The 25,393-nt window shown below is 40.5% G+C and overlaps 1 protein-coding gene across 2 annotated transcripts in view; it reads left to right on the top strand.

The window, feature by feature from the left end:
• Positions 1-25,393, top strand: part of ajap1 (adherens junctions associated protein 1) — an 82,033-nt gene that overhangs the window by 23,568 nt on the left and 33,072 nt on the right. For both annotated transcript variants that reach the window (XM_054767913.1, XM_054767922.1), the window contains exon 2: positions 21,660-22,411. In XM_054767913.1, coding sequence (XP_054623888.1) covers positions 21,660-22,411 — 752 coding nt within the window. The remainder of the gene's footprint in view (positions 1-21,659; positions 22,412-25,393) is intronic.

The raw sequence follows: 25,393 nt of genomic DNA, 5'->3' as shown, positions 1-25,393 counted from the left end.
TATTTGCCAGGGGCCCTTGGAATTGTCTAACGGCGGCACTGGCCAAAAGCACTCATCATAAATAAATTTAAAATGTACAGTTAATCCATATGATTGGTATTGGTATCGGCCGATCTCACTCTTGGATGATCAGTATCGGAAACGGCAGCATAAAAACCTGATCGGTGTATCCCTTCATTAAATCCATTGATTCATTTTTTTTATTGCCTCGAGTATAATACTTGTATATGGAATACCTGAGAGATGAGGTTTATTAAAGCGAACAGAAAGGTCAGAAAGTGACTGAGTAATTGTGTTTTTACGGCGCTTGTTTCACCGAAATGTACACGACCCCCTCACTTTCTCCTGAGACTTTTACACTGTGCAAGAGCAACACAAAATAATAACAAGCCTCCTTCAGATTTCCAGCTCAATAGTCTGCCTTACTATATGCACATTCACATGTAACATAACCTAGATCAGTTCTTATCACAGCTGTTACAATAGTTATGACAATTTGCATTCATTAATTGAAACAATAAATGAGGAAGGAATGATGATCTTATAGAGACTTCAACTCATAATTATATTCTGTGCTTATTACTAGAGCTGAGCCGGGCACTCGTTTTAGACACGTATTCATTACGGATAATGCATTTTTGTTGAGTATGAGCATTAAACGAGTACAGCTCATTATCCATACTCGTGCTGCAGGAAAATCCTCATTGGGTAACTACTTATATATTCACTGTTCACACTCTGTGATTGGCCAGTCACACACAGTGACCGCCCCTCCCTAGACAGACTTGCTGCAGGCTGCAGGCTGCAGCCACAGGAGCCGTGACTGACGATCTCTCTGTGCTTGCTTGAATCTGTACTCAGTTTTCCTCAGCTAGCCTTTATTTTGATTTGTATGATATTTAAAGTTAGTTGTAAACTTGTTTTGCAACGTACGCGATTCAGTTGGCAAGACAGAGTTGAAAATGGCTCGTGTCGCGTTGGTCACTGCCTCCACTCCGGACAGGGTTTTAAAATTTTTTTTTTATTATTTTTTTTTAGGTTTTCCTCAGTTCGCCTCTATTTCGGTTTGTATCTAAAGTTACTTGGTAAACTTGTTTTGTAATGTATGTGGTGCATTTGACAAGACAGAGCTGTAAACGGCTCGTGTTGCATTGATCAAAGCCTGTGTTTTTTTGTTTTGTTTTTTCTCGTCTGCTTGCTTATAATTTGGCTGGTAATATAAAGTCAGTTGGGAAACTTTGCTCATACTACTGAATGTGGTGCTTTTGAGAAAAATAAAATGAATAAGGCTGACAGATCATTTCCCTGTTTGCCATCACTGGATGTTTGCATGAAACTTCCCATAGATCATTAAAAAATAAATAATAACATCTTAAAATCAGTTACTTACATACACAGTACACATATAGCTGAATAATAAATAAATATAGCAACTTCTGATCAATCCATGTCAATTTCAGACTTAATTTAATGTACTGATTTAAGCCCCACCTATGTCCGGTTAAACCACACCCTCTCCGCCCACTCTGAGTCCAGATATGGATACAGATAGTGGTGTACTCGCTCTATACTAATCATTACTATGTAATGTTTCTGTGAATTTATACACTCATAATTTATTACTGAGTAGTTACAAACTATTAACTTTACTATTGCACATCCTTTAACCTTTTGTTCCTTCAAGAAAATGGTAACCTGGTACATTGAACACAGGAAGTGAACAAACTATCAGTAACTGATGATATAGAGAAAGGGAAGGATTAAATAATCTTCCTACAGATAGCATTGTTGATCTAAATGCCCTTACATGCTAAACAGATTTACTCTGGCAGGGAAAAATGTAAGATACTCTTCCCCTGGTATATATATATGTTTTAACTTTATTTTATTGTTGTTATGTTTGGAACAGGAGGGGATAGAAAAGAAGAGAAAAGAAAACGGGGGGTGGAAGGACAAGAGGGGGGCAATACAGAGAGAGACAAGAACAACAGCAACAACAACATTTACAACGTCAATAACAAAACAGAAACAAACAGGACTACAACGGCATGTCTATGACGGCCATGAAGACTATAACCATTAAGATGACAAAATAATATCAACAGCCACAGTGATAATACTGAATTGCAACAGTCATACTTATTAGTGTAATAGTCGACATGAAAATATTAACCATATCAGTGAATAGAATGACAATAACTAATGTACACAATTGTAATAACTATAATCTTATCGCCGACATCACCATCACTGGAATAAAACCAACAGGGTACACCCTGGACTGGTCCCCAGCCAATGGCAGGGCACATATAAACAAACAACCATTCACACTCACATTCATACCTATGGACAATTTAGAGTCGCCAATTAACCTAACATGCATGTTTTTTTTTAATATGGGAGGAAACCGGAGTACCCGGAGAAAACCCACACACGCATGGGGAGAACATGCAAACTCCACACGGAGATGCCCAATGGAGATTCGATCCCAAGTCTTCCCGATCTCCTGACTGTGCGGTCAACATGCTAACCACTCATCCACCATGCAGGCGCTCCGGTGGCCGCACTGGCTTACCTGTGTGCTTGATATGTGGCGAGAAATTAGCAAACAGCAGAAAATGCAACGTTGAAAGACATTTTCAAAATAACCATCCCACGCCTGGCCACCGACACAGGACCGCCCCGCCCAGGGACAGAAGAGGTATGGCCCCCCACCCCATGGAGGCCAGGGCGGCAGAGGTGGAACACACAGCACCTGCCCCCACAGAGCCAACCCAAATGTACCCCCATTTAAACATAAAAAATAAATAAATAAATAATAAACAAACAAATCAAAGCACTCACACAGCGTAGTCGCCCCTCTGATACCTGGAAACCCTGCGCAGGACACCTGAGGCGCAGAGGGGTAGGGGACACTGGGGTCCCAGACCCACAACCCAGATCCCGAGCCACAGAGAAGGCAGACCGCTAGGGAGCATGAAAACACCAGGCCCCCCCCCCACCCCAATAGCAGGACGACCCCAGCAAGGCAGACAAAAAAGCAGGCGAGGGGGAAAGGACCGGGTTATTGCTAAATTTCCGGTTATGATAGGGTTATTTGACTGCATGTAAACGTACTGATGGACTCCTCTCCAATATTAAAAGCTTAGATCTGTTATCATAGTTTGGCAGTATATGATCTAATTTGTAGACTGTTTATTCATTGTTTGAGCTGACCAGGCAATGATCTGTAGAGCATAAGATAAATGCATTTCCTGAACAGTCCAGACATGCACTTACTTCAGTAACAGGGATATTATTTTCAAGGCCTCAGCAATAAATGTCATGTTGTCAGCATACCTGCACTGTTGATGGACCGAACAATAGCACTATCAGAGCTTTGTAGCGTTTACGGAAATTGAGCTGCCATTTTTGTGTCGAAATAGAAAGGGGTAGTGACAGACACATACGGGTAGGGAATTATGTAATGTGACTTTAGATTGAATTTTTTTTAGACTATTCAGATATGCATTTTAATTGATGACTTATGTGTGGGATTAATGCACTGTGTTTCTGCAGCCATCAGAGGCACTGTTAGTTCAGTCTTAACTCGTTTGAAGTCTTAAGAAGGACAGCATGATGTCAGCTGTGAAAAGTTGAAGGCACGATTCCTCTAGTTTGGCATGGAAATAGGAGTACAAAACATTCTAAGAGAGATTCTCTCTTTACTTTGAAAATTATACTCCAAAAAATAGCTAGTAGTTGTTAATTTTACCCACAGTCAATACAGGGGGTGAAACACCATCCCCACTGACTTTACTGTATGTATGCCGACATTCTAACCTCAAAAATTACACTCATGGGGACATTGTTGTAATTTCATAAAGCAGTCAAATGCAGCTCTCTTAGCCAGTAGGGTCTTCTGTGGCTGTTAAAGGAGTAGTGCTCTTGTTCTATGGTCTGGATGTTATCCTAGAGTGTTCACCCCCCAGAGGGGAAAGATCGCAGCATACCTACTTTCCTTAGACTCTCTTTCCTCAGTTGCTCTTTTTGGGTAATGTAAATGCATGGGCTTCATCACCCCCTCTACATCTATTTTAGGAGTCTTCTTCCCAAGGTGAACTGGTTGTCCCAGAGCCTGGCAGAATTAGGGGAAGTGGAATGGATGGAACAACCACCAGCATCTTGTTTTTTTTTTGCTCCTGTATTATTTCTCTCTGAAGCTTTTGAATTTGTTCAGTCGAGCGACACAACTAGCGGAGATGCTTGGTAATATGTCTTGGAGTGCACAACTTGAAAAGGAGACGTTTATTCCCCTGAGGCATTTAAAAAGAACCGAGGCAGTGTCAAGGTTTCCTGGTTAAAAAAAATAAAAATAAAAAAATCAGATGGTTTGGCTATAAATAACCTAATGCCATGTTCCACGTAGGTTCAGAGTGGTTTTTAATTGAAAAATGTCCAAGAAAAAGCTGAGATCATCTTTCACTTACAAATATTTAGCTTACCAACATTTACGCAGTTCTTGTCCAGGATTTACTCGACAAACCTAGTGGGTGTCTTATTTTTTCATCACCAAGAAATAAAACACAAACAGACAAGTTATTATTCCTATTGTATGCTCATGCAGCTCCCTTTTTTCCCACCTCCTGCTGCTTGTGTTTGGACCCGCATGAATAAACCACCCACTGTAGTTTGAAACTCGATCAACTGAAGCTATAAACCTCTTTCCCAGTCGATTTTTTGTTTCTCCAAAGTGACATTTTTTTGAAGCAGTATGTGTGGGAGAAATACAGAAATGAGTGTTTAAAGGCACCATCATAGTTCAGATAGTTTTACCCTCAATAACAGAAGTGGCCATCTTGAAACCACGTTATACAGTGGAACCTCCGTTTGCCCTATTAATCCGTTCCACAAGGTCCAACCAAAACATGTGAAAACGGAGGCAATTTTTCCCATAGGAAATAATATAACTCCAATCAATCTGTTCCAGACACACAAAATAATGTTTAAAAAAATCATTTTATACACAATAAGTACAGTTCGATACACAAGAAAACAATGAAAAATCAAAATGACAAATGAAGTGGACAAATCAACATTTAACATTACTTTTACCTTTATTGAAGACATAACCAGGGGGGCAGGGGGTGGTGTCAGCACATGCATAGTTTTAAATGCAGAAAACAATGCAAAACAATGCTTATAACATTAGATATGAAATTGATAAATGATCGTTTAACATCATTTTGAAGTTTTATTGAACACTGCCTTGTCACAAACGATGCCCTGCAATGCCCTCCCGCTAACTGTTTTTTGTTAATCCACACCAACAACAACTTCTCAACATCTTCGATGGTTTGTGATTTCTGTTTGTTTAAAACTATAATAATAATACCCCTTTCGCAAAATTAGCACTCTTGATTTCTTCTTATTTCTTCAGCATTGAACTTATTGTTGATGCAGCCTTCCTGGCGTACATTTTCGTTCTTTGCAAAGACTTCTTTCTTGAATTCAATAGCGTTCTTACAGCTTCTTTGTCAAATTGCTGTCACTCGAAACCTTTGGCCCCAAAGCGGTTTATTTAGCAGTCGCACTCAGTGAAAAAAATCCACATCCAGTAAGTCTCTAATGCAGAGGGTCCATTGTTTGGGCACTCAATTCCACAGATTGATAGAGGAAGGGCTAATTGACAGTCTCATTTGAGTTTGAATGTGCATTACAGGATGCTGCAGTAAAGTCTGAACTAAGTATAGTGAGATTTGGCCATGGGCGATGACAGTAATACTTTTTCACCTCATAATGTAACAACACCGCATTTTGTGATATGTCGTATTTTGTAATAAAATTCTTGAACACATTCTGTAATAAACTTTGATGCATTTTGAAATAAGTTGTTCAATATGTATCAAGTTATTACAAAATGCGTTCAAGAATATGCCAGATTACAAAGTATGGCATTGTTACAAAATGAGGTGACAATTTATTGCATCTTACATAATGCACCATTATTACATACTTTGACACTTCAGGCCCTTAGCATGCCCCAAAATTCACCAATTCTTACAAGCACGTGTACCATGATGAAAATGCATGTATTTTAAAAGGGTCTCAAAGATAACAAACCGAACATCACAAAGTAACGCCTGATGGAATGTTAAAACAAATTAGCCCCCATCACCACATTTACAGATTGACACTACCTGGCGAGGAAAAGTTTTATTGAGATGTAAAACAAAAGAGCCAAGCACTTTTGCTGTCTAAGTCCTGTCCAGCAAAAAGAATCTGCTGGCACACTCGCCTTTTTCCAGAGTCACCTTCAACAAGAGACTTTTCAATGGCTGTGTGGGCTAGAAAATTATGTGTACTCAGTGGCAAGGCTGTCAGGACCATGCTGATAACGGTTCTATTGATGGCAGCCTGGGGACGCAAAGGCAATGGGATTAAAGAAGGCATGTCTTTTTCCACTTCCCTCAGGTGGAAAGACCACCTTGTGAGGCATCACTATTTCAAACTCCAGAGAAGTTCTAATTAAGACCTAGATAAGTGCACACAAGTGATCACAGTGTGATACTGTCACAATAAGTGGAACAAGGATACAGTACAAAAGACAATAATTAGGTGCTGTATCTAATCAGCTGCAGAGATAATTGTTTATGGGGTCGTAGGTGACACGAAGAATGAGCCCACTAATCTGTCATCATTCATATTTTAGACGGCAGATACATGTCCGGTTAAAAAAAAAAAAAAAGAGTCTGCCCCAAAATACTTTTGGGTTGTTACTCGTGTGCTGTAGATGTGCTGTCGTGATTTTCTTTTCCAGTTTTGACTTGCATTGATTTCTTAAACAGTGAGGCGCTGCAAAACATTTTTGGCTCCAAATTACACGTTTTTCACCTAGAACACCACCACCACTGGCTAGTATATGTTGCCAACAGTGGTTTCAGAGAACAGATTGTACTTATGTATTATAATATGGAATTATAATATGAAATATGTTTTCACAATTATGAGTTAAACAGAATAAGATTTGCCGTTAGGCCCAAAAAGGCGGAGTGGCATTGATGACTGTCACTCACTCACAGCTCGTGCACAGGCACCTGCCTGTAGTGTGCACGCACGTACACATACAGTCTCACAGACGCTATGGACAATTAGCATTCATGACTGAGCAGGGCAGGATATAGTACGTTACAACGCTAGCGCCCCTTTTGCAGTACCTAACCATGAAAGACAGCACCGTTAAGTGTGGCCTCATTCACAGAGAAGTATAACTTGCCCTTTGTGTATTTGCTTATCTTTTCCCCACTGATTCCTGGTTCAAAGCATTGCTTCACATCAGAAACCTCCTAGCTCTGAACTGCAGCCATACGCTCTTGAAACTTGACAAAAATTACTGAAAAAAGGAAGGTGATATACATTAACATCAATAAATGTGTACTTTTAACATACCCTCTTGATCGAGCAACAACACTTTCTATACCTGGAAGTATGAATGGACATGCCTGAATTTCAGCTGTAGGGAAAATGTATCATTTTTAGAACAAATATGGAATGGGAGAATGTTCAACGCTTATTTCTATTCCAGTGTTGACCCTATGTAGGGATAGGTACAGAATTCTGTATTACCGAATACAGTTTTACGCAAACTCAAACTGTACCATGTTTTGGTAGCTAAACGCATCTTTGTGACTGTGAAGGAGTGGACAAATAGGCGATGCACATGGCATCAATTACGTCCGGTTGCAGTCGGCACTGTGACCAACAACAACTAAATTTATACTTAAATTTAATTTTTGCATTAAGAAAAAAAAGACAATATAGACAGTTGGATGTTGTTTTGGTATGCTTGTTTAAGTTTATATATCGAAAATAAATGTGACATAAAAAAAGAGATTTTATTATTTAACAAATTAACATTTATTATCACACAAAAGTACCGAAAATTGGTACCGTTTAGTAGCGATACCGATTCTGAGGTACTGGGCATTGGTATCGTATCTGTTCAATGTGAAAGGTACCCATCACTACCATACAAGCTGTGTCATAGTGAGGGTCTGCATGGATGTAACGCAACATCCCATTTAGACGGATACTCGTCTAAAACAAGCACCCGACTCAGCCCTAGTAGGCACAGTATAGGACAGCGTATATATGGGAGAGAATAGGCGACAACTGCCGCGTGGCCCTGCCTGTCTGTGTTGGTGATATGCGGAGGGAATTCAGTAATTTTTAGGGGAAAAAAATGTTCTCTTTACGCACAAAAAACATACAGAAACCGTAGCCCAAAGGTTACCTGTACTGTTAAATCCTTAGTGGCCACCAACTGTTGGACCATAACTTTATAGGGGTTGTCATGCTAATTGCCTCTGATTTCCACCTGTTGTCAAAAGTAGGCAACAATTGATTTCAGAGTTGCTTCCTAACTGGACAGGTTGATCACAGAAGTGTGACTTACCTAGATTTACATTGGAATGATTATGTTTTCCCTTTATTGTTTGAGCAGTTCATTTTCCGTACTCATTGGGTTTTTAACTCACAGGAAAGCCAAGAAAGTGACATATTCACAACAATAAATGACAATGTGTTGTGATGACTATGATATAACACACAAAAAAATTGGCCACTAGTACAGTATGTTTTTTTGACTGTCAGTAAGTGACACTGACAGTACAGTACTAAGCACACTGCAAAATACAAGACCAGTGAGCAGCGATTGCTGCTTAGCTAGCCGTGGCATGATACCCATACTGTTATTGTAAGTCATAAAATAGATCTACGAAAAAAATATGGATTTACTTACAGAAACCGACTGCAAGATAGACTAGAAAAACGAGTGATGCCAATCCATGTTTAGCTAACAATTCACAACAACCACATGCAAACACAGCCATGAACGCACACGAAGAAAGGAGCACATTCACAACAATAACATTCAATTATATTAAAGTGTTTCCTCGCTACATCACGGTTCACGTTTAATGGATTCACTGTTTCATGGATTTTTTTATTTGCATTTTTTTTTTAACAGCGTATGAACACGCATTGTGTTCTGCGTCCTTGTGGTGTATTAGAGTGATCTATCGGTGCTCTGTTGTATGTATGTATGTATGTATGTATGTATGTATGTACTTTATTTATCCCACAGCGGGGAAATTTACTTGTTACAGCAGCAAGACAAGTAAAGAGAACAGTGTAAAGAAAGCATAGTGTCTACAACATGGTTCAGGTGGTGCAGGTGTTGTAGAGCCTGACAGCGGTCGGTATGAAGGACCTGCGGAACCTCTCCTTCTTACACCGTGGGTGTAACAGTCTGGTGCTGAAGGAGCTGCTCAGGGAAACAACAGTGTCATGTAGCGGGTGAGAGGTGATGTTCATGATGGATGTCAGCTTAGCCAACATCCTTCTCTCCCCCACTTCCTCCACGGAGTCCAGAGGACCGTCCAGGACAGAGCTAGCTCGCCTGATCAGTCTATTTATCCTGCTCCTGTCCCTGTCCGTGCTGCCCCCTCTCCAGCAGCCCACAGCATAGAAGATGGCTGAGGCCACCACAGAGTCATAAAAGGTCCGTAAAAGAGTCCTGCACACACCAAAGGACCTCAGTCTCCTCAGCAGGTGAAGGCGACTCTGGCCCTTCTTGTAGAGGGCGTGGGTGTTGACGGACCAGTCCAGCTTGTTGTTAAGGTGAACACCCAGGAATTTGTAGCTGTCTACCAACTCTATGTCCGCTCCCTGGATGTTCACCGGTGTAAAGTGAGATGTTTTCCTCTGGAAGTTAATGATCATCTCCTTTGTCTTGCTGGTGTTGAGCTGCAGCTGGTTAAGCTCATTCCAGCTGACAAAGTCCCTGATGACCGTCCTGTATTCCAGATCATTCCCCTCTGAAACACAACCAACGATGGCTGTGTCGTCAGAGAACTTCTGGATGTGACACTGTGTGGAGTTGTGTGTGAAGTCCGAGGTGTAGAGGGTGAAGAGGAAAGGGGAGAGCACCGTACCCTGAGGGGCACCTGTGCTGCAGAGTACCATGTCAGACACACAGTGACGGAGCCTCACATACTGTGGTCTGTTGGTGAGGTAGTCTATAACCCATGCAGTCAGGTGTTGGTCTACTCCCACACTCTCCATCTTCACTCTGAGTAGTGCCGGCTGGATGGTGTTGAAGGCACTGGAGAAGTCAAAAAACATGACCCTCACAGCGCTCCCGCTGTCCTCCAGGTGTAGCAGTGATCTGTGCAGCAGGTAGATCACTGCGTCGTCCACTCCGATCCGAGGCCGGTAAGCAAACTGCAGGGGGTCCAGCTGAGTGCCCACCAGGGGTCGCAGGTGCTGCAGGATAATCCTCTCCATGGTCTTCATCAGGTGAGAGGTCAAGGCAACAGGCCTAAAGTGGTTAGGCTCCTTGGGACGTGGTGTCTTTGGGATCGGGACCACACAGGAGGTCTTCCACAGGGCTGGGACTTTCTCCAGGCTCAGGCTGAGGTTGAACAAGTGCCTGAGAACTCCACAGAGCTGGTCAGCACAGTCCTTGAGGATTCTGGGGCTGATGCCGTCCGGTCCCGGGGCCTTCCTTGCCTTGATCTTCCTCAACTGACTTCTCACCTGATCATCAGTTATGGAGAGGGGAGTAGAGGATGGCTGGGATGGGGATGTGGGGGTGAAGAGTGGTGAGTTGGTAGGGGAGGGAGGGAGGGCAGACTCAAATCTGTTAAAAAACAGATTGAGTTCATCTGCCCAGATCTTGTCCCCACTGGCTTGGTCTCTCCCCACTCCTTTACCATGGCCTGTGATGGTCTGCAGGCCTCTCCAGACTTCCCTGGCATTATTCTCCTCCAGCCGCTTCTCCAGTTTCCTCCTGTAGCAGTCCTTCCCCTTCCTGATCTTGTGCCGGAGTTCCCTCTGGACTCTGCATAACTCCTCCTTGTCCCCCGAGTTGAAGACCCTCTTCTTCTTGTTCAGCAGGGCCTTAATCTCGGAGGTCACCCAGGGTTTGTTGTTGGGAAAACACCGCACCAACTTGGAGGGCACAGTGTTCTCCACACAGAAGTTTATATAGTCTGTGATGCAGTGCGTCATGCTGTCAACGTCACTGCCATGGGGACTACAGAGCGCATCCCAGTCTGTTGTCTGGAAGCAGTCTCTTAGCCTAGCACTGCTCTCCTCAGACCACTGCTTCACAGGCCTCTTCACAGGGGATTGTCTATTCACTACTGGAGTGTAGTCTGTGACGAGATGGACGAGGTTGTGATCAGAACGACCCAGCGGGGGGAGGGGGGATGAGGTGTATGCATCCTTGATGTTTGCATACAGGATGCATACAGGATTGTATGTGTCTGTTATTGTGTTTATACTGCTACCAGTAGAAGGTGTTGTATACTCATGTTGAAGACGTGTGCACCTCGTCTCAGTATGTGTTTACATGCCTGTGCAAGCATTTAGGAACCCAAAGTAGACAATAGCCGGCAAAATATAGAGCCACAACATTCCTTATTGGCTAAGAGAGAACCCGCCCATTGTGTTCTGTGTCCTGATCAGCCGTACACAGTTGTCAATCAATTTATGTTTCCTGTTGTGGTCAATAGTAGCAAACTAGCGAACTACATTATGTGAGCTACGTGCGAGTTAACCGCCAATAAACAACAGAAGAAGAAGAAGCTAACCGACTAAATGAATCTTCGGACCAAGGAGTAGGACGAGGACAATGGCAGGAGCAATATCTTTTAACAAGGATACAAAAACGCGATAGCCAAACGCCGCCAGGACGAGGCACGTTCAGAGGAGTGAATGTGTGAGTCACTTAATAATTTCTGTGTCCAACCTAGTAGAGTGATCATTAAAATTCAAATGAAATTTGAACTTTGAGAGGGTTTAAAATATGAGAAAATGTTAATGCCTGTCTGAGAAAAGTGTATAAAAACGTATCGTGAGGGGTTGGCTACTTCGCGGATTTCACTTATTGCGGGCTATTTTTGGAACCTACCCCCCACGATAAACGAGGGAACACTGTATATTATGATGAGTATGATATGTTTTTCTGGCAGTGGTATCCACTGACAGCTATCAGCTAGCTCTATGCACACTGCACAGAGCTGAAGATGAGTCACCACGATGGTTGTTTAGCAAGCAATTTGGCATGAAAACCCGTATTATTCTGAGATGTGTCGTGACGCTGCAATCAACTCTTCGGATTTATTGTTGCATTCAACAACAGAAACCATATTAGCCACCTAGTACATCATTAGAAAACTAGATATGAATCAACACGTCATTAGCACCACACTGGTTACAATAGAGAATATTAGTAGAAAAAATGTGGATTGACTTACTGCCTCCTTGGTATGCTTTTGAGTCTTGTGGGTTTCCGACCTTATATTTCCATATTTGGGGCAGTATTGAAACATTTGTCCCTCGACGTGTGCCAAAGCATCTGACACAGCGAATGGTGTCTTTTGGAAATGTGAATAACTTTACTCTGTCTCCTGGAGTGTTCCAACAAAAGCCTTCAATACGGCAAGTGGGCATACTATTAATCAATATATAACAAACAACACAAATGGACCATAGCATATGAGAAAGTATTGGAGTGAACGATAACTTCTAAGTGGGAACTTCTGGTGTAAATATCGCTTGCTCCTCCTTCTCAGTCCGGAAGAAGTGATGCAATTTGTAGTAAAAAAAATATATATATATATTATTTTTCATGGCGAAAATAACAGGGTTAACGTGTATTTTATTGTCATGAGCAGTTTAAAGCATGAAGATCATTTTCTATGGCATGTCTGTCAATCGTAACCCTACACTGACAGTGGTATTTGTATGAAGCTGCAGAATAAGTTTGAAGTAGATTTACTGAATATAGTACAGCTTAAACTGGCACAAAGGAGTGGGAAGAGTCAAGCTTGGTGAACACCCCCTCCTGCCTACTGCTACTTGGCATTTGGGCCTAGTGGCATAATCCGAATAAAAAGCTTTAGCAGTGTCACATCTTACATAATGCCGTGTCACTTATTTTTAGTTTGGAGTTAAACATTTTTCTTAAAAGGAAAACGCACTTTTTAAAAAAATTTTGCCCGTTATCCACAATCCTTATGTCAGACATAAACGCATCTCTCTTTTCTGTGTGTTCTAAAAATATAAAAGCAGATAAAAAGAGACAGCTCACTACTGCATGTATGGGAACCACTTATTCCGCCTATAAAGCCTTTTGAAAAAAAACTCCAAAAAACACCAACAGTCCGCCGTTTACACATAATGTGACATGCATATAAGCAAGCTACAGCAACATTGTTATTATCCTTAACATTGTTACGCTGATCGAACTATGTTACTGGCGCGTTGACACTTAGCCAGAAGACACCGGCTAGCGACTAGCTTCACCACAGATTTGCCGGCAGCGCATCAGCGTCGCGCTCACAACGCCTCAGACCACTAAAATAGGCAAGGCTACTTACAGTATTTGAGCTGTCACCACTTCTGCTGTGTTTTTATTTCTGAGATTGGAAAAGTTAACGCTAGGGTAGGTGTTCGTTTCTACTGTGTGTTGCCATGTGAAATCAAAGCACTGAGGAAGGTAGTCCCGGTATGGCCAAAATACGCAAAATACTGTAAATATTATATGTTATCATGAATGTACCTGGTCACAGCATTTATATAAAACCATAAACCTTGTTGGTGGTTTTTGGAGGTGTTTTAATAGCAGTCTTTGTAGGCGGCATAGGTGGATCCCATTACGTGCACTACTGAGCTGTCTTTTTTTGTCTGTTTTTATATATTTAGAACACACAGAACAGAGAAAGACATATGCGTTCATGTTTCACATAAGGATTAAAAAAAAAAGTGCAGTTTTCCTTTAATGTCACTCAGTAATTACTAACTGTGCAGAACTTTTTTTTCCCACATTAGAAGTTCTATTTTATTACCTGTGATGCTTTGATTATTTGCCGTCAAAGCATCAGTTTAAATCATAATTCCAGCCAGGCTTAGCTGACCTTCAACAGACATGCACATTAACAGTTTGTTTTATAACTGCAGAAAGTAATTATGTTCCCTGCTTTTTTTGTGCTTCCGACAGGGTTTGCCATATGTACAGTGGTGTGAAAAAGTGTTTGCCCCGTTCCTGATTTATTATTTTCTTACATGTTTGGCACGCTTCAATGTTTCAGATCACCAAGCAAATTTAAATATTAGTGACAACACAACTGAACACAAAATGCAGTTTTTAAACCTTTTGTTATTAAGGGAAAAAAAAGTCCAAACCTACATGGGCCTGTGTGAAAAAGTGATTGCCCCCTAAACCGAATAACTGGTCAGGCCACCCTTGGCAGCAGCAACTGCAATCAAGCATTTACAATAACTTGCAATGAGTCTCTTACAGCGCTGTGGAGGAATTTTGGCCCACTCATCTTTGCAGAATTATTTGAATTCAGCCACATTGGAGGGTTTTCCAGCATGAACTGCCTTTTTAAAAGGTCATGCCACAGCATCTCAATAGGATTCACAGGTCAGGAAAAGCGGTATAGAAAATGGATGGATGGATGGACTTTGACTAGCCCACTTTAAAGTCTTCATTTTGTTTTTCTTCAGCCATTCAGAGGTGGACTTGCTGGTGTGTTTTGGATCATTGTCCTCCTGCAGAACACAAGTTTGTTTCAGCTTGAGGTCACGAACAGATGGCCCGACATTCTCCTTCAGGATTTTTTGGTAGACAGCAGAATTTATGGTTCCCTTTATCACAGAAAGTTTTCCAGGTCCTGAAGCAGCAAAACAGCCCCAGACCATCACACTACCACCACCATATTTTACTCTTGGTATGATGTTCTTTTCCTGAAATGCGGCATTACTTTTACGCCAGATGTAATGGGACACATACAGTCTTTTCCCAAAGATATTGGGGATCATCAAGATGTTTTCTGGCAAAATTGAGACAAGCCTTAAGAGTCTTTTTGTTCAGCAGTTTTCATCTTGAAACTTTTCCAAGAGTTGTCGTGGACTCATGAACACTGACCTTGTAGGTTTGGATTTTCTTTTTCTCGCTTAATAATAAAAAGTTTCATTTAAAAACTACATTTTGCGTTCAGTTGTGTTGTCATTGACTAATATTACAATTTTTGTGTCACGTATCGGCCAGGCCGAGTTCTGGATTCCAGGATGCAGAGTGAACACACAGCGAGTTGTATAAAAAGATTTATTACTAAAATAAGGCAATAAACCAAAATATACACGAAAATACAAAAGGGTAACAGAAAGACTCAGGACATAAGGCCAGGTATAAACAGGGAACAAAAACACTGCAGTGAAAACTAAAGGCAGGAAAAAAACACACGGTAGAAACTTAGGGAGCGGCAGTACAAAAATTTAGCAAAACGAACCTTAGCGTGAGCAACGACAATAGCGGGATAAGCACACAGGAAACAACAAGAAAAGGGTTAGACCATTTAGGAGCCACCAGAGGAGCAGGAATGGCAGTAGGTACACAGGTAGGCGATGGAATAACTGGCACTGGTCTGCAGTCCAGCAGCAGCTGATAAAGTGTCCCGGTAATTGGCCACAGGTGTCTCAATCAGAGTAGCAGCATGCACTGAAACACATGGCAGACAGGCGGCAGCAGAGCAACATACTGTACACAGGACATGACAGTAAGTGCGACAAACATACAGAAAAATAAGAAATCAGGAAGGAGACAAACACTTTTTCACACCACTGTATATATCCAGGACTTGAAAGTAGTCTGTTGGGTGACTGGCTAACACTCATATCATATATAAAGTAGCTTTAAGTCAACTTCCCACCCAAGTCTTCCTATGAACATGTGAATGGGAATCTTCCCTACTACACCAAAGGCTCCAATTGTTGAGTTTCAAATATGACTTTTACATGAGAATCCATCTGCTGTATGCCTCACAGAGATAGTGTAGACTGCCACAATGCTTTGTGACCCTTGGTTCTGAATCAGGGGAAGTCACAATCCACAATAAAGGGATTTTCCCACCGTATTGTTGGGGCTTAACTTTATACTTCATTTGGTAATGATGGTATGATCGAGCATGTGCTCTTAAAATAGGACGCCAGGCAACCTTTGCCATCAGAAAGCAAGCTGACATGCTCACGCCACTAATGCTGATCTTTATCTGCTATCTGTGCACTATACTTGCAAATTATATTTTCACCACCAAGAATATTAGTAAGTGTTTTTACATTACTGTATAAAACTTTGTGTGAAGTGTTTTTGGTCAAGTCGGTAGATGTATTGTGTTGTATGGAAAGCTCCTGGTAACTAATTCATTCAGAAAGAGACATAAAAGAGGGTTTCACTTTTGATTGAGGCATCTTTGCATGTTCTCCCCGTGTGTGCATGGGTTTCCTCCAGGTACTTTCCCTAGTGACCCTAGTGAGGACAAGTGGTGTAGAAAATTGATGGATGAATGGATGGATAGGTTAATTGGAGACTGTAGCTTGTTCATAGGTGCGGCTGTCAATGTGAATGGTTGTTTATCTATATGTACCCAGGAATTGTCTGTCGACCAGTCCAGGTATTCCCCAGCCTCTCGCCCGAAGTCAGCTGGAATTTGCTCCAGCTCGACCGTGGCCCTCATGAGGACAAGCGAAATAGAAAATGGATGGGTAGATGAAAAGATACAACAACCTTGTTGCCTGATGACCATGATTTATTTCACAATTCTGTTATCAAAATTATTTGCTGTCAGAACATTACATAAATTATTCACTATTTTCGACATTTGGGTTGGTTAGCTTTGGTCGTCACAGTCATCGTTTATCTTCAAAATTAAGTGAATGGTTAAGGTCTGGTCTGAAGCATCGCACCAGTACATGTTGTGAAGAAAAACTGGTCGCAATTGAAGATATCGTATTGACCAAAATCTTGATATTAAGATTGTAACTGGTCTACTTTTCCTACAATCCAGCATTTTCGAAAGGGGGTGGAAAGAGCTTATCTAAGATGACCACAGTTTAAAAACTTGTTTTTTTTTTAACAAACATTTACTATTTACTATATCAGTGAAAAATAACTAGTCGTAAACTGCAATAAAAATGATATATTTTTTTATATACTCTTATATTCTGTAAAGGGCTGTCAATCGATTAAAATATTTTATTAACTATTCAGTCACGATTAATTACATTTTGTACATAATTAACTCATAATTAATTGCAATTAATCACAGATAGAAATAACTTTTTATCTATAATAAGTAGGGATGAAAATCTCTTTGTCGTAAATGCTTCCATATGCATCTGGATACATGAGTTAAGTCACAAACTATATATTTTAAAACAGAATAATTTGTCACAGTATACAAACGATAAGATTCAATTTGATGTGATTCATCGATTACATTTGTCGAAGTAGATGTTAATCTTACATTACAAAATAAAGAAGCCAACTGTATAAAAGTGCCATTCTTACAATATATTCAAATGTGTAAAAGAGCACATCACTGCCCAAGAATGCTGTAAGGCAGGGGTCCCCAAGCACCAGGCCGTGGGAAACATTCAGGTGCAATGATTAAAAACCCCCCACAAACATTAAAAATGAAATAATTTCGAAATAACTACATCAGTTTTTTTTTTGGTAAAGACATACAAATTTTGAAAATATGGGCCATAGTGTTATTTAAAAAATAATAATAGAATATAATAATAATAGAATAATAATAGAATAATAGAAATCCCTACAATTTTTGCATGTTTAATGAAGGCGGCGACTTGTTTCACTTTGTTCCACGGTCCTTGAATGCATCATTTAACTTGGCAATGTGTCTTCTCCCACGATGCACAGATAAGACTTCTTTACTGTATATTTCTGGTTTTTCTTACCCCTCATATTTGGTCCCAAATGCTGGTACTATGTGGGAAATGCATAAAGGTAAGATTTGATGACCTTAGTTAGTGCTAATGTACATACTTGTTGGTGTAGCTCTCTGAAAAAAACAAGTCCAGGCGCATACTGGCGGATGGTGGCTCTATATTCATTCAGTGCTTTCTAACATCATTCCAACATCAAATCATTCAACTAAGTCAGGATATTCATGCTATTATCCACAGCACAAAAATTCCCACTTTTCCCGACATGTCCATTCTTCCAGAATGCTGAATGCCTTTTTGTCTCATTAGATCAAATGCATTCAGCAGCTACTTCCACATTTCTCAACAGATTCCAACCGTTCCAACGTCAAACCAATCAATAGTTCAGGACATTTGTGCTATTAAAGACATAACAGCAATTCCCACTTTTCTCGACATTCCTATTTTTCCACAATGCTGAATGCCTTTGATCTATTTAGATCAAAGGCATTCAACAACTACGTCCATATTTCCAACTGTTCCAACATCAGCATTGACACTTTCCTTCTCATTTTTGTTTCTTCCCCCCTCATCATGCTCAGGCATTCACACGCAATGTCTCCAGACATTGCAATCATCTAGTTTTGTACATATTTTCTTTATATGTTCACATTTTACAGTAGGCCTACATGTAGTAGTCGTAGATTAGGTTACAATACCGCATTTTATCTGGGAAAAGTATGTTATGGTATGGTTTAATTTATTTTGAATATGCATACAGGTTACATTGGACTGTTTCATGTTTCCATTCACAATTCCAAATTCCAAATTCCAAAAAGGAGCAGGAAGAAGCAGACCTCATTTAATCCTACCCCCTCTCGATTTCACATCAATTGCTAATACATTTGTTCACTTCCTGTATTTAACATGTAGCATTTACCAAATCTGCAATAACTTGTTCGGCAACCGCTTTGAACTTTAGCAGCTAGCCGGTTAGCTTGACTTGCTAGTGGCTCCCTGCACTTATCACTTGTTTATGTCAAGGAATTTGTACCTCTCACCGGTCCGAGTTCAAGTCGAAGGTGTCAGCAAGCGGTTCTGATCTTGTGATCCCGACATGTGGTCAGGAAAGCGCCAAAGTAGTTACAAACTTTAGTAGCGACAGCAGAGCTCTTGCCATGGAACAACAGAAAAAAAGTGCACCTAGCCTGAGTTTATTGTTTATCTGTGTTCAGCAATGAACACATGAATATTAACTCAGCTTTCTTTTAGAAACATTGCACCAGGCTATGCAAGATCAGAGAAGACTATATTTGACTTGAGTATTTCGGTTCTCAGGCTTGTCTGTTGGGCTCCACTTTTTGCTGTTGCCATAGTCAAAAGCATCTGGCTAAAATAGGCAAGCAAGGTAATAAACAAACATGTCCATAAAAAACCCAGGCCTGGAGTCACCTCAAACGTGATGATCACCAGGATCTCACCAGAGGTCAGGGCTGAAACTCACTAATTATGTCTGTCAATAATGCATCGACCTTGTCACTATTGTGTCATGACCACATCAGTCATTGTTTACGACTCAATTAAGATGTCATCCTAAATTATTTATTAGCCAACCAGTTTCTCTCTATCTTCTGTATTTAGCGGCAAATAACATTAGCGGCTCAATGTCATTTAAGACTTGGAAGTTTACAAAATTGTGAACTCATTTACTGTCAGTTGCAGTTGCATCAACTTGATATCTTGCACCATTATTTGCATACCAATACAAGTATACAAGATAACTAAGCAGAAGGCTTACAGTTCATAAGATAAAGCGGATATGAAACACTTACTGTTGGATGCAAAGGATGTTTTCACAAATCACGTAAGTCCTACATACTAGACCAGCCAAGCGTTTGCATCCGGCCCGCCAGTTGCTTCCAAAGTACTTCATGTAAACGTTTAATATGCAAGCTGGCAACATGACTTGCAAGTAGTCAGAGTCAATCTGAGACAACCTTTGGATGGTTTACGTATCTTTTCACATGCAGCAGTCCAGACAACGACCTCATATTCTAACAATATGTGACACAACTTAACCTACCCACTGCACTGTCTGGGAAGTAAAAAAGGAGGGACATTCACATACTCTTTAATAGTCAATGTCATGGTCGTCACACCCTTTATTCATGTACATTCCGGGTGTCTTATTCAGTTTAAAAAAAAAAATAAAAATGCTAAATTCAATTTCGTCATTTGATGCGGTCTGTTGTTTAAAGTGCTCCTGAAAAAGGGGACACAAAGCACTTCGCAGATAGTATGACACTTTCAGAGATAAAATAAGATAAATAATTCCAGGTGCACTGTTAGAATTATAAGCATATAATAGTGCGCATGTATCAAATATATAATACAGAGCCACCATCCGCCAATTTTTTTTCAACTCAATGAGTTCAAACACGAGTCAAAAAGTTTGCTCACCCCTGTACTAGACCCATGCTCGAACTGTTATACAGTAATTCCTCGTTTATTCTGCGAAGATTCCTTATTTATAAATAAAATATTTTTTAATTAGAGCATAGAATGCCCGTCTATGACCTTAAACATACACTTTTTTTTATATTATTAGAGCCCTCTAGACATACAGTAACACCCCTACAGTCACCTTTACACTCAAATTATCATATATAATAGATATAATTGGAGTCGGGGAGTAGGTGGAGTAGGTGGAGTTTTAGGTGGAGTACGGCTACAACAGTACCCCATGCTATTATTATGAATATAATGATGATGATGATTATTATTGTTATTATTGTGCCTATTGTGACATAATTCAAACCTGCAATAATTGCTGTCGACAGCAATCAAGTCTGGTGCGTATTACAAGTGGCCAGTGTAGACTACAGTTCATCAACGTCCAGTAATCCCTTAAACTGTATTGGTATTTTAGTTCATTTTGTCATTTTTATGCTTTAAAATGCTTAATTTAGGCCAATAATATGTAAAAATTGCTTTATATGCATATTTTTTTTTACTAATATAGGCCATAATCACCCACAAACCAGCAGCCATTAATTAATTAATTAATTATTGAAAAACCGTGATAGGGTGAAGGTGCAATGTTCAGAACACGAAGTGGTGAGCGACAACTATTGTATATATCACTACCTCTGCGGTCCAAATGAATCTTCTGGACAAGCTTAAATAATTCAAGGACAGTACAGATGAAAGCTCACTCTGAATAAATCAAGAAATCAATGTGTAGCTTTCTCCAAAGAGTTGCTGAAGGTTGTCTGCTATTGAGGTTCTTTGATTTTAGTAGTAGGACATCTGGAGACAGAATTTGGTGCCAACATCCATTTGGGTCGTGATTTCTGTCATTTTCTGTGATATGCATTCATCACACAAATTGTGATGCACCCTTTGTGTGCTACGAGCATCGTGTGCTACCTTACTAATCTCTGCGCTGTATATTCAAATTAGCCTCTGGGAAATGTATGACTTTGTGTCTGCAGTAGACAATGAAAAACATGATGATTAGCTAAACCATACCTGACCTTGCGTGTTGCGAGAGTCATCCCTGGGTTGATATGAAGCTGTAAAATCAAGGATAAGTCTTAACGGTTGAATGCAAAAGGGAGAATATCCACAATTGCTGATGTTGTTTACTTTTTCTGACTTTTACACTTACATTCAAGTGAGTTTCAGTGTAATTTATTATTATTACCACTTAATTGGTTAGAAGTTGAGGGGTAAAACTTTTTTCAAGAGTTTAAATGGAGGATAAATACAGGCGAGGATCTTAATAATAGACCATCACTTATCTAATTTGTATGGTTTGAATATACAGTGCACAGTCTGAATCTAAAATGATTTTTCTCTTTTTACGTCTCCTTTATCAGCGGTCCATCCGCTTTGAGGCCAGGCAGCTGTGTGGGGCACCGGGTGTGGATCCTGCTGGCAATGACCCACATGACCTTGGACTTCTGTGTCTGCAGCCCCCTCAGTCAAGGTCTGGGGATCAAACTCATGCCTAAACCGGCGCCTCGCTCACGACCTCGCTTGCAGCCCATCTGGGACACGCCCAACAAGATTCACTGGAGAACAGTGAGCCCTCTGGCCCGCAGGCTTCTGAACCCTATCCCTCCACCCCAAGATGTTAGATTAGGGATAGGGCCAAAAGTCAAAGTCCAAAAGCATCGTAAGCCTCTGCACAAACGACAGGCATTGTGTAAAGAGTGCCGGTTGGCTGAAGTGGAGACAGGTGATTCAGTAATAGCAGAAGCTCTGGCAGGTTTATCCAGTAGGAACACAGGAGATAGGGCGAGGTTGCTTCTCAGAGCCAGGAGGCAGCTCAAATGGGAGAGCTTTGACAAGTCTCAGGAGGGCCGGACTACTACAGTGGCCGGATTTATTGACTGGGGACCCACAGGCACAGATAGTATAGATGAGGATGGTAAACCAGACCCCAAAGTTACCCTTACCACCCGGCCCTCGACTACCACAGTGGCCACAACCACTAGCACTACGAGGTTCTCCCAAAGAACGTTCGCTATGGTGACTACATCAGAGCCTAAGAGGCTAAGCACCACCAAGGCCACTAACAGCTTTGGGGAGACTGTCAAGCCACCAAAGCCAAATGTGGATACATCAGGTAAGACGTCTACATAGGCAACTGCTCTCATATTGAACATATCCCATCTGGGGAATGTGGTATTTTCTTTGGTTGCTGTTTGCTCTCAATGGAACCATCAACACCTTCCTCAAAATGCATGGTATAGTCTCTCAACATAAAGTGAATGGGTGAGGTGTAGTCTGAAGAAGTACTGAAGTAGTAACTATGGTGGAAAATGAAGATACCGCATTGACCCAAATATAAAACAACCCCTCCTTTTCCAGATTATATTTGGAAAATGTATGATTTGGGAGATTAAGACATTTCTGAAGCCCATTACTGATTTTTAAAGCAGATCCAGCATGTGGTAATTATTTACTTGTCATGTTGAGCAACATACAATGTGGCTGAATGCCAGGATGTAATTGTCTTGTCAGCATGTTCTGATCTCTTAATTTCTTCATAATTGGAAGATGAGCGGGAGACGACCTGTGATTTAAAAATGATGGCTTGATATAAATAAAGTATGACATCTAATGAGGGGCGGGAGGGAGGTCAGATTTTTCCAGATGGGTGCACGTTATTACTACATCAATGAGTAGACTCATCAGAGGAGATGAAAAGAAGCACTTTTAATGGCAAAGCCCAGGTGTCTTGCTGTGTGTAGAAAACGTTTCTTTGCCTTCACAACACATTAACCCATGTGTGCTTCATAGGGGACCCAATGCAACATACTGTACAGTATACTTACCACACAGACAGCAAAAGTATGCAATTGCTGATGAAATAAAATGTGGCTGGAGAGAAGGTTTTGGTAATGTCTTAACAGATATGAGTCAGCATCCATTTACATTGTGTGCCATCATTTAGATGCATTACACATACAAGGTACTGTACATTACTTGTAAAAGGTTCCGTGTGCATTATGTGTATTTGCTCTAAAGACTTTTACTCTTGAATGTGTACATTGTGTACATTTGGCACCCAGCTGTTCTGGGGATATGCATGCCAACTTAACTGCGATAAATATTTAAGGACAATGATTAAACATGCACTGTATGTTCTAGTTTTATGCATCTTACCGAACTCCATTCAGCATGACTTATCATTTTTTTCTTTTTTTCACATCTTGCAATTCAGCTTTTGGAAGAATGCAAAAACTCTTTCGGGTGAAAAAAAATGACAACAACTGCAGCGCTGCTAAATTTCTTGATATAAAACTGTCTCAAACATATTGTGCCCCAGATTTGACCGATTAGATTAACTGAATACATTTAAAGCAAATGCAATGAACTGCAATTTAAAAAATATATATATACTTATAACTTCACATAGTGTTTCTGCCACTGCAGATTAGGAGGAAAAATACTTATCATAATTAGCCAGGCTCTCAGTAACTGTGAGATTACAGTTTGTGCGCTCACCCTTGCATAAATGGGCTGCATACACTCAGTCAAAGTGACTCATGAATACTGTCAGCAGTCAGCACATACAGTATGTAAGCCATTAGTGTTCTTTGTCCGAGCATACAGTATAAGCATGTATCTAATAGGGATGTAAATCTCTTTGTGATAGACCATTCGATTCCAATCTAGATACAAAGGTAACGGTACGATTAAAAAACTATATTTTTAAAAACAGAACGATTCATTACGATTCGATGCAGTGTACAAACGATACGATTAGATTTGATTTAATTCTGTGGTTCATGTTTGTTGCTGTAGACATTACTCTTACATTATAAAATAAAGATGCCAATGATATGAAAGTGGCATCCTAACAGTATTTCTAAATGTTTAAAAGAGCACATCACATCCCGAAGCATGCTGTAAGGCACTGGTAAAAAATAAAGTTAACAGAATAACATGTCAAAGGTATATATTGTTGAGACACAGAACAAAAAGGCTAGCTGAATGAATGAATCTTTTTGCATGTCTCCACAATCGATTAATCTGAAGATTTATGGCTGATTATTATCGATACAGGAGGTTTCCTCCGGGCATCGAAATCGTTGCCTGCTCAAACCGGATATCCGGTCGCATCAGTTTGTCGTTCACATCCCTAGTATCTAATATGACTGGAATTACCTCATGCATGTATATACTTGGATGACTGAGTATTTTGTAGACAATTACGAGATAAATTTTGAAGCACAAACACATCTTTGATATTGAAGTAGTACGTAGTGGATGTATTACCCAGACTTCAGTTGGCATTTGTGTGTAGCAAGTATTATCACCGTGAAGTTTGAAATGCAAGCTTCTGAGCATGCTACTAACAATATCAAGTTTCCGCCCTCCCAAAATGAAATGTCGCTGTACATTACATCAGATGTTCTTGCTCTTCAGTAAACACGCCTGTAGCACCAACAGGCAGCAACTAATCACAAAAAGGTTTCTCATTAAATCCACTGTAGTAGTTTTATCTCCCCATTTCTGTAGTTTTCCACAATCCTCTTTTCCATAACGTGACATGAAAAAATATATCCAATAGCAACAACATGACACTCACATCAGCCCAGTTTTGCCACAGTGCATACGGTTGTCCCCCAAAGCAAGCTCGTCTGTCATTCAAATCAAAATATTTGTAATGCGTCGTGGGGTTGTAGAGCGTTGTGTTGACAAACACGACATGAAAGCCAACCCATACCTTGAATAAAGACGCCAATAGTCTTAGTCTTTTTGCAAATATCATCAGCTCAATGCCTGTCGCAGGGGGCTGCTGGACCCAAATGCACTCAAGCAGCTCAAGGCAGGCAGAAAACTGAATAACTCAGCAGGCAGGAACAAAACACACATAAAAAAAAAATTTATGACAAAGAACATACAAATAGCAAAAATCAGTAGGGGCTAAACAGATGCTGAGGAGCTTGTAAACAAGTAAACTCATTACAGAAATGAAACACAGCAGGATAGAACATCAGCAGACTTTGTACTGATTGGGTGACACAGGTGGCAGAGGGCAAGCTGACAGGACCAGGTGAAACAAATGATCTGACATGGATGACTGAGGTAGAGACAC

Source organism: Dunckerocampus dactyliophorus, chromosome 1 (genome assembly GCF_027744805.1).
Source record: "Dunckerocampus dactyliophorus isolate RoL2022-P2 chromosome 1, RoL_Ddac_1.1, whole genome shotgun sequence".
In the NCBI taxonomy this organism is placed as follows: Eukaryota; Metazoa; Chordata; class Actinopteri; order Syngnathiformes; family Syngnathidae; genus Dunckerocampus; species Dunckerocampus dactyliophorus.
This window is presented reverse-complemented; position numbering and strand designations above follow the sequence as displayed.